The sequence below is a fragment of the Alosa sapidissima genome, chromosome 9, assembly GCF_018492685.1.
Source record: "Alosa sapidissima isolate fAloSap1 chromosome 9, fAloSap1.pri, whole genome shotgun sequence".
NCBI classification, from domain to species: Eukaryota; Metazoa; Chordata; class Actinopteri; order Clupeiformes; family Clupeidae; genus Alosa; species Alosa sapidissima.
Genome location: NC_055965.1, coordinates 3,276,782 through 3,289,383, shown reverse-complemented (window position 1 = coordinate 3,289,383; position 12,602 = coordinate 3,276,782). Strand labels below are relative to the sequence as shown.

At 41.9% G+C, this 12,602-nt stretch overlaps 1 protein-coding gene across 1 annotated transcript; it reads left to right on the top strand.

Moving 5' to 3' along the window:
* Window positions 1-147: 147 nt before the first annotated feature.
* Window positions 148-10,222, top strand: pik3r6a (phosphoinositide-3-kinase, regulatory subunit 6a). The gene is made up of 6 exons (XM_042104803.1): window positions 148-441; window positions 3,716-3,836; window positions 7,253-7,326; window positions 7,791-7,905; window positions 8,855-8,925; window positions 9,900-10,222. The coding sequence occupies exons 1-6, from the start codon at window positions 348-350 to the stop codon at window positions 10,019-10,021; spliced, it is 597 nt and encodes a 198-aa protein (XP_041960737.1). The 5' UTR covers window positions 148-347; the 3' UTR covers window positions 10,022-10,222.
* The last annotated feature ends 2,380 nt before the right edge of the window (window positions 10,223-12,602 follow it).

Below are 12,602 nucleotides of genomic sequence, written 5' to 3'. Positions count from 1 at the left end.
TAATACCACGGTGTAGCAGGGGTTCAAACCTGGTGACAGTGACCGCATCATGGACTTTAGCCATGCACCTGGAACACCTGCTCTGTCCGCAGTTCATTTTTAAAGCGCAAGATGGTGCCATTGGGCAACGTGAAGTTAATTGGCGCGCAGATCCCACGACTCGTGTTGAAATCATCAGAACAGGAGAGTGCAGGGAAGCATTCACAAGCTCTTGTGCCAGCATCCAATATGTCGGATTTTACATTTATTATAGTTGTATGAAAACGTGCCGATCAACTCGCCTCTTTGGTTGCTCAGTTCAGCTGTTGTCAGTTTCTCTGCTGGGGTGAAATCTTCACTGTGGGGTGATGGACAAGGAACGGAGAGCCTCAAACCAGTACGGGTCGCTGGAATGCACTAAATGGAATACGGAGACCGAAAAAGTGACAGGCGACAAAACAGGTAGATTTTCCGTCGTCAAAAGCTATGAAATCGTATAGGCTACGAATACAGCTGATGTTACACATCTGTTTGTCTGTCTGTCTTGTAATATAGCTTTTATATAGGCCTACATATATATGTACATGCAGCAGCATCCCTGAGAAGGTGAAAGAGCTTAGTGTTTGTGTGTTATCTGGTGATAGGCTATAAGTTATAGAGTGGAAATTAAGTTGGCCTAATGATAATAGTATACAGTGTCTTGTGCTAATGTGCTTATACTGCAAAACAAAGTAGCGTAATCATGCGTAATTCTAGCTAGCGTAATTCAGTAACTTTACAAAATTGTAGCCTACCAGCTGGGTGACCGCCAAGACCAATTTAATACTGGAGTCCTGTTTAATTTGGTGATCAAGATCCAATTATGGTATTAAACAGCAGCTTACCCACTGAGTGCTGAAAACACAAGAATGTGAAATAATATGCATCCTTAATCAATTCATATTTATCTATAGCCAATCCTAAAAAATGTTTGACGTATTCTTGCTGTCAAGAATTTGCACCAAACTAAAAGCCCATTTTGCACACAGCATCAGCCAAAATCATCCAAAGTGACTGAAGTCTATGGGAACATTGTCAGATTCTTCTTGCCCCTCATTCAACAGTTATCAAAGGCTGATCATCGATCATAAAAACAGGCCTACTCTTACTAATTTGTAAGCCATCGCTAAGAGATTTCGCTTGGCCTTGGCCAAGCTGTCTTAAAAGAAATAGGGCTTGTATGACAAACTGTCACTGGATGCCCCCTTGGCCTGATGGTTGCCATGCGTGGGAGTTTCTCTCATTAGCTCAGAGGCAGTATAGTGTCATCAGTGTAACGACCAATGAGGTGAAGAATTTCTAGTTTTGTATGCCAGAGCTGTTTCATGGGGCAGAGCAAAAACCTATAAAAGAACTTGGCTTGTGTAATTAAAAGGTTGCTTCTGAAATGGATGCCTGGGGAGAGTTGGGTGTTGTACATTTGTAGTGGAAGGATCTGGCGTTGATGTTCGAGTGTGGGGTATTCGGTATGATAGAAAGTTCTTGTGTAATGAATGACTCAAAGCAATGACCCTAACTCTAAGTTATACACATTTCAACATGTGCACAGATACACACATATATACATACACACACACACACACACACACACACACACTGTAGAAGCAAGCATGTGAGCTTGCTGAGGCACTTTTAGAGATGATGATGGCTCTTTCGGTAATAGGGGCTGAAGGCTGGGAACAACCTGAACCTGAAGCATGCGGCACCTTCATATCAAAGTGTCAGCCGAGATTTACCAAACAACACACTGATCTGCTGTTAATAATGTGGGCCTACAATATGAATGCATCAGAGACAAGCACCTTGTTAATAATGTGGGCCTACAATATGAATGCATCAGAGACAAGCACCTTGGTCTAATCTTACTAGATTGAGGCGTGACATGAACATGGTTCTTGGGGTTGAATGTGTTGGAGGGGGTGTAGAGCACAGGTTCAGAGTGACCCTGACCCAGAGTGACCCTGCATGGAATATCTCCAGTTGATTGGCCAGATCATGTCTCGGGTACTATTATAATATAAAGTTGGCCTATCATGTAGCAAATGCAACTGCAACGATGACGAGAAGGGTGGGAAGGGTTGCTATGACAGTTTGTAGTGGTGTGGATTTTCAGGATTTGTTTCAGTTCATCACCATCTTGCGTGATTTTAGTAGATTGCCAGTAAACACAAAATACATATCTCTGCCATCCTGGTGTGATCAAATAAAGTCAGTCTCCCAACCTCTGTAGAATCGCTTCTGTCTTAGAACCCTTTGGAACTCACATACAGTATACCGTTAATTCTTCAGTTCCTTATGCATACTAAATATTTGTGTCCATACATCTTATACATTTTAAACAGAAAAAGAGCCAGGCTTTCTAACCAAGCATGAATGCCTGTCAAAAATAGTTTTGCCGTTGAGTTCAATTGTTTCATTAGCATATGCAAAGCAAACACTTGATGGCAGTGGTACCATTACGTCACTACGTCAGTAAGCCATTGATGTCAATGGAGACTGAGATGAGAGTGTGATCTTGATGGGGGTTTTGGTCTTTCACACAATTAAATATTAGAGAACAAAATATCCGGCGTATGCATATTTCAAATATACACAGGATAGATGTTCAATTCCTAGTGCTATAGGTAGGGGATTTCACACAGGGGCCAATCAACAACCAAGCCTATTTACAAAAACAAAATCACTAACAAATCAACCTTTATTGGCAAAAATCATCACCAACAGAACAGCCTTCAAGAGTTTTTCACTGGTTTATCAAGCAGGCACCTTCTTCCACGGGTGTTTCATTGAATTATGTGATATAATGGACATGTGATCAGGAATAATACCAATAAAGGTTGGTTTCCAAGACAGCCAGAGCTTTACGATGTAATCCTTGGCCACCTGTTGAAAGTTATTTGTCATTATACCCATTTCAGTTGTTTCTCATTATACCCATTTCAGTTATTTCTCATTATACCCATTTCAAAATGGACCTTATTTAGCTTGTGCTTGACAGGCAGCTTGAGACTGTGCTACCTGCAGAGCCATTGTCCTTGTCAATGGTAAGAGAGGGAGCATACAAGCGAGAGAGGAAGAGAGAGAAGAAAAGGGGAGAGAGGGAGACAGAGAGAGAGAGAGAGAAGGGAGAGAGATTAACATAATTAATAGCAGTTTTAGACAGGGAGTTATGCCAGCCCTGGTTAGCGCTGACACGCAATAATTTGCACCCCACATCCAGTGCTCACCAGTCAGCCCGCCGAGCTGTAATTTCAGGCTGCGTCTCTGACACTGATTTATGACCCTTGCTTGTACACTAAGTAGGGGTGTGTGTGTGTGTGTGTGTGTGTGTGTGTGTGTGTGTGTGTTTGTGTGTGTGTGTGTGTGTGTGTGTGTACATCTGTGTGTGTGTGCATGCACACATCTGTGTGTCTGTATGGTAACTGAGAAAGGAAAGTCCTGAATAGAGTTGTGATCAGTGTTAATGTTATGCTTGTGCTCTTATCCAGACATGTAGATCAGTTATGTTTAAAGAAGTGACAAGGCTGAATAAGCATTATTTAATGGGTTGAATATTGTACATATTGAATATAACACAAACCACTGTAAAAGTACTAAGAAAGTAGTTAGTTGTAATTAAAGATGTATTTAACGACACATTTAACAACATGGAACAGATCTGCGATGACTGATATTTTGGTTGTTAATTGTTTCACAGAGGAGGACGTGGTGTCCATGGCAGACTCCACCATCACTATAGATGACATCGAGGGGGAGCTCTTTAAGATCGAGCGCATCCGTGATGCATTGGTTAGACGCGAGTCTGAACTGAGATACATGTGAGTACTGAGCCAGTCTACTCTACACATGCCCAGTTTCTGCCCTCTCTCTCTCTCTCTCTCTCTCTCTCTCTCTCTCTCTCTCTTTCTGTCTCTCTCTCTTTCTGTCTCTCTCTCTTTTTCTGTCTCTCTCACTTTCTCATCCGATGTAAGATAAATAGCAGCTGTGACAGACAGCCATGTGCTGCCACTCAGATGATACATTTGCATGAAAATGAATTGCATGGCAGTGGCTTTGCCTCCCATTCCCAAACCACAGTGCCTCAGTTATTCAGAGGAAGGCCACAGGTGTGTATAACCAGATCTCCATGATGCCCAGGGTGGCTCACAATTAATCTGTTTTGACTGTCATCATGGTGAATGAGTTATGAAGAGTGGTTTGAGCATTCCTTTATTGGAGCATCACATTTGATTTCAATGAGTTGCATAGATTTTTGTCAGTCTGAATACATTTTGCCGCAGATTTCCAGTGAGCCGTTTATGATACTAAATTTAGCAATCCAATGCAGTTTAGCAATCCGTAGCCATGTGTATGTATGACGATTTATGCATATATGGTAACAATGTAACAACAGGATTTTAAGACCATAATCACAAAGCTTTAGAATCATGTCACAGTGTCGTGTACTGTAAGTTGGCCAACAGCAATCCACAATATACTGTACATGTAAGCTATGTAAGATGAGTTAAAAGTTCTAAAAGTTATGGCCTAGTTGTTTTACCTGCAAAAGTTTATTTGTTCCAGTTTTAGACCTATACCATAGTTCATTGGTTTAGTGAAGCACTTCTTTGTTGTAAACCTGTAGCTGAACCTTTCATGCATCCCAGTTTGATTGCCCATCTCATATCTTCCCAACTCATTTTGTGTTGGGAAGATACTGACACATAGTGAGGGGCAGTCCACCTTTTTGATAGATTGCATGCAAATAGAATGTCTCCAACCCCTGTTTATTTCTGATGCATATTCCTGGTCATCACCTTATGTCTGTGCACATACATTCAAAGAATATTTGATCATGGAAATGCCTGGCCTCATGATAAATATCATGTCCACATAAGGAAGGTTTCAACTGTATGCTTAACCTTATACTTTCATCGCAACTCTCAACTCAGCTCCTCTTTTCTCATCCTTTGGTCGAGTTTTTCCAACTCGTTCCCCCATGCAAGTGTGCCAATGTGCCTCACGTCCTCTCATATGCACTGAGAGCTGTTCTTAGATCAGTTATTTCTGTTGTCACCTCTCCAGAAGGCCCTTGTGCTTTCATCACCCACAGGCATCTGATCAGCCAGCTGCCCCTCATTAAAGATTCAGTGGGTTTTGCTTTCACTGTTGCCACCAGCACCTCTGTGCTCTGTGTTGGTGCATGTATATTAATCTCTCCCCCGAATGACTTTGCAGATCAGAGACATCTGAGGCGTATTTAGCTCAGAGGAAGGGATCTGCCTTATTCAGTGGGGCTTACAGCCAGTGGCCACCCCAGATGTGAGTCATGATTGAGCTAAGTGATGAAACTGAGATGAGTCAGTTAAGGAGTAATGAAGCCGCCGAGAATTCGGCAGGCAGGAAATTTGCATGGCAGTTAGGTTCGCTAAGTGACTCACAATTTGTCAAAGCATCCAATTATACTTATTATGAGAGGGCTTATTACTTTTGTATTACTAATACTATTACTAAGTTTTAATGAACATTGTGACAGAATCATGGATAATCCCATCATTTTAAGGCAGGAGCTAGATATTGTTTAGATGTGCAGTGCTGGCCACCAGAGAAGCCCTGGTGGTATCTCATGTGTAATACTCTCTGGCCCTCCACTCCATTCATTAACAAGCCAGTCATGGGTAGATGGTGACATGCTCTCATTTGTTCTTCAAGAGGTAGCATTTAAATGGCGGACATTTCCTTTAGTCAAATGCCACCACAGCACAATTGAATTGATGTTTCCTGCAGCCAGGAAACAGGTGAAAATGAAAGATCAAGGCAAGATCATAGCAAGTACTGTAATTTGGAGGCTTCATGTAAGGCCACATGTAACATCTCTGGTTATTTTATGCTGTTTGGTCGTCTGAGGACTTTGGCGAATATGCGAGTCAAGGGTTGGGTTCCCATAGAGTAGAGTTTTTAACTGATTGTGACCCTGGGACCACCATTCTGACCAAGGAAGCAAGATGAGGTGAACCGCAGAATAATCAAATAGTGATTCCCACAGTGTAACTCCATTATTGATTGACCACTGGTTGAAAACTTTTGTCATAGAACACACGTAATGATAAAACATATTCCTTACTTTGGGCCAAATACAGCTGGTACAATACAAATTTAAATAGGCCTGCAACAATGTATCTGTTAATCAACTATTCAATTAAACACCACTTCCATTCATGAGTTTGGGGTCATTTAGAAATTTAGATTCTTCTCCATTATAGACAGAATACCAGCTGGCTGCTTCCTTTCATCTTTCATCCTGTACCAGTTTCCCAATTCACCACCAAAACAACCCCAGAGCATCCCGCTCCCTCCACCATGCCACTTGTGCTGCAGCTCATGGATGTTCCCCTTTGTGGCCAGAACACCTTCGATTTCTCTGTCCATAACACTTTTTTCAAGTCCTCCACTATTGACAGCCTTTGTTCTTTTGCCCATCTTAATCTTTTCTTTTTATTGGCCAGACTGAGATATAGCCTTTTCTTTACAACTCTTGTCTAGAAGGCCAGCATCCGGATGTTGACACTGGTGTTTTGTGGGTATTTAACAAAGCTGCAAGTTTAGGACCTGTGAGGCACCTGTTTAATCGAACCCACAACAGCTGGTGAACTCCAGATGGCAACTCATCGATAGATGGCCAGTTGTATTGCTTCTTTAATCAGGGCAGCAGTATTCAGCCATGCAAACATAATTGCAAAATGGTTTTCTAATGATCAGCTAACCTTCTATATCGATAAACTTGGATTAGCAAATACAAAGTGCCATTGAATCTGCCATGTCCTGTTACAATAGTCATTTGTATTTCTGATTGATTTGATGTTATTTTAATGGACAAAAAGCTTTTCCCACAAAAGCAATGGAATTTGTAAGTGACTCCAAACTTTTGAACAGCAGATTTTCTGACTCCAGATTCTCAAACTGTTTACTTACTCCTCTATCTCTATGACAGTAAACTGAAAATCTTCAAAATAAAACATCATCTTGGACTTTTTCTCCATATCCTGGAATTTTATAGACCAACCAACCACATCGATTAGTCTAAAAAATAATCAGTAGATTGATCGTCTATGAAAAAATGTATTTATGTTTTGTTTTTCATGACCATGAGATAATAAAACTCTCTGTCTCTGTATTGGGTCAGTTGTTATGCTTGGCTGTGCTATATCAACCACTACGGTAACTTAGTGTCAAATTTACTCCTCCGTCCCTATAGGATGGATGACATTCAGCTCTGTAAGGAGATCACACGGCTGAAGAAGGAGCTCCAGAAGCTGGTGTCCATTCCAGGTAGAGCACCTGTCATGTCTCCCCTGGTCGTCACCGTGACGGCAGTCCGGGGCTTTGTGGAAGCTGCAGTGAATGCTGTGTCACTGGGTTCTGGGTCCTAGTGTCAGACCGCGTTTGAGGACAAGTGTACTTTGACAGAATGTGCCATTTAGGCAAGTGTGCTGTGTCTCTGAGACTTTGGCAACACTTCAGTGGGTGCAGGCGCCCTGCAGGCGTCCTCCATATGCCAGAAAAAAAGTGATGCTACTGTGCTAATTGGCAGAATTCATTATTTGTAGAATGTGTGAATTTTCTCAACCACTAGTCTCTGTATTTCTCTGGAGGAAAACTCAAGTGCCTTTTGAACATCTTCGGAACTGTATCTTTCATGGAGTGGATCTCGTCAGCACCCCAGCAGTCATTGACATTCATAGAAGAATTACTTGTTGATTGGAGAGGTTTAGTGGCATGTGTTTTCTTTTCAGATAATGACAAATCAAATGAAGACAAACAGAAGGAAGAGGAGCTGCTCTTGCAAATCCACAAGCTGGTGGAGACCAGGGACTTCCTGGTGGATGACGTGGAGTTTGAAAGACTGAGGTTAGACATCTCTCTCTTTGTCTTTCTCCCTTTCCCTCTCTCCCTCCCTCTCTCTCTCTCTCTCTCTCTCTCTCTCTCTCTCTCTCTCTCTCTCTCTCTCTCTCTCTCTCTCTTTCCCTGAACATACATAGCCAGCTACAAGACTCACACCAACAAACAAACAGCTTCCTCCGAACCGTATTAGCCCAGTGACCATGCCGGGGTATTCTTAGCATACTGTAGCTTGTGTGAACACCTCCATTTACATGGTTATGAGACCAAATAACGTTGTGGTTCAGGGAAAGCATTTTCACTTCCAAGAAAACCCAATAGGCTGACATGAGCTAGAGAAGCATAAGGAACAGAGGAAATGGCCGAGGCACAGTGATAACGAATCGCTCCAATGCATTGTAGAGACGTGAATCCAGTAATACAGGCCAAGCCCAGCCTTTATTTCATTGTTTATTTGATAAGCTGGCAAGCCCAAAGGGCAAACCCCATCCTGGCTCAACACTAGGGCTCCATCACATTCATTGTTAGAGACAGATCCTTATTCTGTCATTCAATTTTACTCAGATCATTCAATGAAATCTCGCGCCATGATATATTTTCATGAAGACACAGCGATGTTAATGAGGTTTATTTTTCTTGCCCTTTCTCTCTGTGGCACATCAAATAGGCAACATCAGATAGTCATCATGGCCTTGACAAGAACTGTTCACACACGCGCTGCATGTTTGTATTTCCAGTCGGTAGGAGAAAGAGAATACAATCAGTTTGTAAAAATCTACCGTGATGCAAGTGCCATCTAAAGAGAAAAGAGCCATTTGGTGTTCAAACACATAAACATTTCACAGAGAACAGAGAAAGCCTGGGGTTATTGTGCTTAAACAATGTGAGCAAATGACACACCATCAGTAACACAGCGACAATACCTGCTATGATCACCATAGTAACCTTTCCTCAACAGGGAACGTGAGGAAGACAAAGAAATGGCTGATTTCCTGAAGTCAAAGTTCCCCAAGAGCTCCAAGAACAGAGGTACTCTCCTAAACGGTGTTATACTCTGGCAGTATAAAAGTACTCACAACAAGGAGGAATAACTGTATTCCTCTTCTTGCAGTTTTGTTTCATCTTGATTGATGTGGGAGTTTTGGGATGAATAATGTGGCCAGTGAATCTCTGGTGAATGCTCAAGGTGGACTTCATTTGTCTCAGTCAAAATAATCATAAATATGGAAGCACTGACAAAAGTTGCAGAGTTGCAGTTGGTAAAATAAGGCAGAATTTCTTTTTCTGAAGGTCGCTCAATGGTTGCGTAAGATCATTTGTCTTCCTACTAGATGAATGGTAAAGCCTTCAAAGGCTGATGTCAAACAGGGAACAATTAATTAGAAGTTATCTACCAGAAGCCTGTCCAGACATTTTCAACAGGAACATTTGGTCATTGTGAATTACAGGACTCTTTATTCAGTGAGTCAGAATTGTCACTTCTGTTACCAAAGGCTTTTTTTTTTTTAAAAGAGATGAGATTAATTTCTCTCCCTAACAGGGACTCTTTTGACAGGGAGTCTTTTGATTGTGATGAAAAGTGCGGTTTCTCACAGAACAAAACAAACTGCTTAGAGAGCATCATGCAACTATTCCTTTTGTGAACCTGTTGTTTGCATCCTAGTGTGCGCACATTCACAACAGATCATATTTGCTAGCGCTGTCCCATCTCTTTCCTTCCTGGGAAGAGAAAGTGTGTTTGTTTGTGTGTGGTCACACATGCATGGCTGTGTGTGTGTGTGTGTGTGCGTGTGTGTGTGTGTTTCATTTTCATATATCAACAGGTTTTCATGTTTTTTTTTGGGTTGTTAAATCTGTGTATGCACTGGTCATGGCCAATACACCATGAATATTACAAATGGAATGAATGAAAATATGTTAATAGGAAAACGATTGGCAGCATTCATTTGTTTGTTTGTTTATTTGTTTGTTTATTTATCTGTTCATTTATATATTTGTTTCAGATCCATTGTCCAACCGCAGACTGGCGTCCCGGGCCCAGCGGTCCTCCTCCTCCCCGTTCGTCACTAAGACGGGGCTGACCCTGCTGAAGGAGTGCTGCGGCTTCACCTGCTCCGTCATGTAGGGGGCGCAGAGGCATCGGCACGAGGTGCCACCGCAGGCCCACTGGCTGGTTGTGCCACCACAGCACCCGATATGCATGCCACTTGTGCTGCCCGTCCAGTGCACAGAGAGGGTTTCCCTTGAGAGTTGTCTTTGTGTTTGTACAGTCTCTCTCTCTCTCTCTCTCTCTCCCACTTTCTCTCTGTCTTTCTTCATCTCTCTCTCTCTTTCTCCCACTCTCTCTCTTTTTTTCTTCATCTCTCTCTCTTTCTCCCATTCTCTCTGTCTTTCTTCATCTCTCTCTTTCTCCCATTCTCTCTGTCTTTCTTCATCTCTCTCTCTCTTTCTCCCACTCTCTCTCTTTTTTTCTTCATCTCTCTCTCTTTCTCCCATTCTCTCTGTCTTTCTTCATCTCTCTCTTTCTCCCATTCTCTCTGTCTTTCTTCATCTCTCTCTCTCTCTCTCTCTCCCCTCTATATCTGCACATCTATTGGCTGTTCATTTCCTCCAGTGGATTCAGCTGTCAGACACTCTGCTGACGTTGCTTTCATCCTCGTCCCCCCGCTCTCATTTCCCAGAAGGCATTGCAGCAGTCTGTTGCATCTCTGTTGTTCTGGCTTCTGTCGTTTGTCATTTTTAGAGACTCTCTTGTGGTGGCCTCTCCTAAAGATCCTCATACATGCACAAACATCCAGGCATTACTGTTGTAAATACAGTAATAGGCATCATTACCGCCTCAAGGATTATTTGTCATTCTAATAACTCATTTTTGTGGCCATTAAAAGAAACCAGGAACCAGACTAATCATCATGCAGAAAGCATTACTGTCCTAATTTAGCACAAATCAGTGACTTAACTGCATTGAACTGACGTGACTGCCACTGTAGCTGTTCTCTCTGCAGCTACTGTTGGTCCTCATTAACAGGCAGCAGCAGCATCCAGCACAATTGATCAAAATATTTAAAAGTGAATCTTCTGTAAACATGTTAATGTATTCAGAGCTTCGTTTCTGATTTAGGAGTGCAGTGATTAATTCTGAGACTGCTTGGGTAAAATTAGGAAAAGCTTTAAGTCCAGCAGTGTCATTAACATAACAGGTATTTAACTTCCATTACACATAGGGGTGCACTGACTGGACCTTGTTAAATCTAATTGGATATAAATGACCTGAAATGAAAGTTTAATGTATCAGATTATTGAAAGCCAGACAACCGTTTGTGCCATTTTAACACTGTTTTATGCGAGGCTGTTCCCCTTAAAGGACAGTTGATCTCACAGTCCTTTCAATTAACATTGCTCTCCCTGATACATAAATAAATTGCATGAGCAATTTGAAGGAGAACACTGCCCTTTAATGTCTCAGTTGGGTGATAGTTGTGTTCAGTGCGGACCAAGGCAAGCATCTAACTACCCACACATCTGTGACTAACTTCTTGAGGTAAAAGGAGTTTAAGTCCTCCTTAATGATATCAAATGAATTGGCCACAGTACTGTAGCTGTGGTCAGAGTGGAGAGCACATGGGTGGGAACACTGCAATGCAGTACATTGAGTCTGCACCAAAGTTGCATGACAACTGGTATTATACAATACAGTTCTTACACGTTTCACCTTATTTTCAAGCACATGGCCTCAGCATCCACATTAAAACACTGCCAACATGTTTATTTCATTTATTTATTGTGATGATTACCTCGGTTCCTATTTGGAGTTAAGATTGTTAAATCAGAGAAGGATATATAGGAGAGTGCTCTATGTGATTGTGTAGCCTTCATTTGGGTAGTGGACCTGAGCTATGATGGCATCACTGCCACTTTAATGGAAGATGCTGAAGCACTCGCTGCACTACCTGTGGTGGTTAATTCTAGAACCCCTGTGGTGCACGGACATGACATCTCCACACAATCCATTTGGGACTCCATTGTGTCTCTAGGAGCCTGGGTGGTTTTCCAGGGTGGTCTTCTTCTCCGAGGACGGGCACTCTATTAAGTATAAAGAGCTCTTCGCCGTGGAGACCAGTCTCCATAGTTACCAGAGAGTAGGCACTCCATCCACGTACCTGGAGAGCTGGGATCAGGTGAACGTACATGTCAGGTTCCCAGGCAGAGCTTGGGGTGAAGTAGGTGATAAAGTCCTCTTCACTTTTTCTGTGGATTTCTGTCTTTAAAGGATTACAGAAGCTATTCGACAATTTATTGTGTAGCCAGAGGTGTGAAAAAAAGATTGCTGTCTGTTATTAACTTGCCACAGGCGTTTGTAGTGGGTGTGCATATGTAACGTGAAACATCCACACAACTGCTTTTGACCTCATATTAACACTGATTTATGTTTAATGTAGGGCTGTCAAAATAACTGATTCATTTCGATTAATTAATTTGAGAAAAAATAACTGATTAAAAAAATTAGTGCAGATTAATCGGTTCCGTATGACCTTTGACCCCGAGCTGTTCTAGTCAGTAAAAATTAGACTGTAAAATGAAGGAGAGAGAAGAAAACGTGCTGCCTGGATCATTGATTGGAACATTTACTTTTAAAAAATGGCCTGATGGTGTTGATAAAAATAAAGTGTTGAAAATAAAGTCCTTTGCAATGTCTGCAGCAAGGA

Bases quoted from the DNA above. Each gene is read 5' to 3' on its own strand.
- pik3r6a (XM_042104803.1), top strand. From the start codon at position 348: ATGGACAAGGAACGGAGAGCCTCAAACCAGTACGGGTCGCTGGAATGC. The intron at 3,837-7,252 runs GTGAGTACTGAG...CCGTCCCTATAG, and splicing joins GAGTCTGAACTGAGATACAT to GATGGATGACATTCAGCTCT. The intron at 8,926-9,899 runs GTACTCTCCTAA...TATTTGTTTCAG, and splicing joins CAAGAGCTCCAAGAACAGAG to ATCCATTGTCCAACCGCAGA.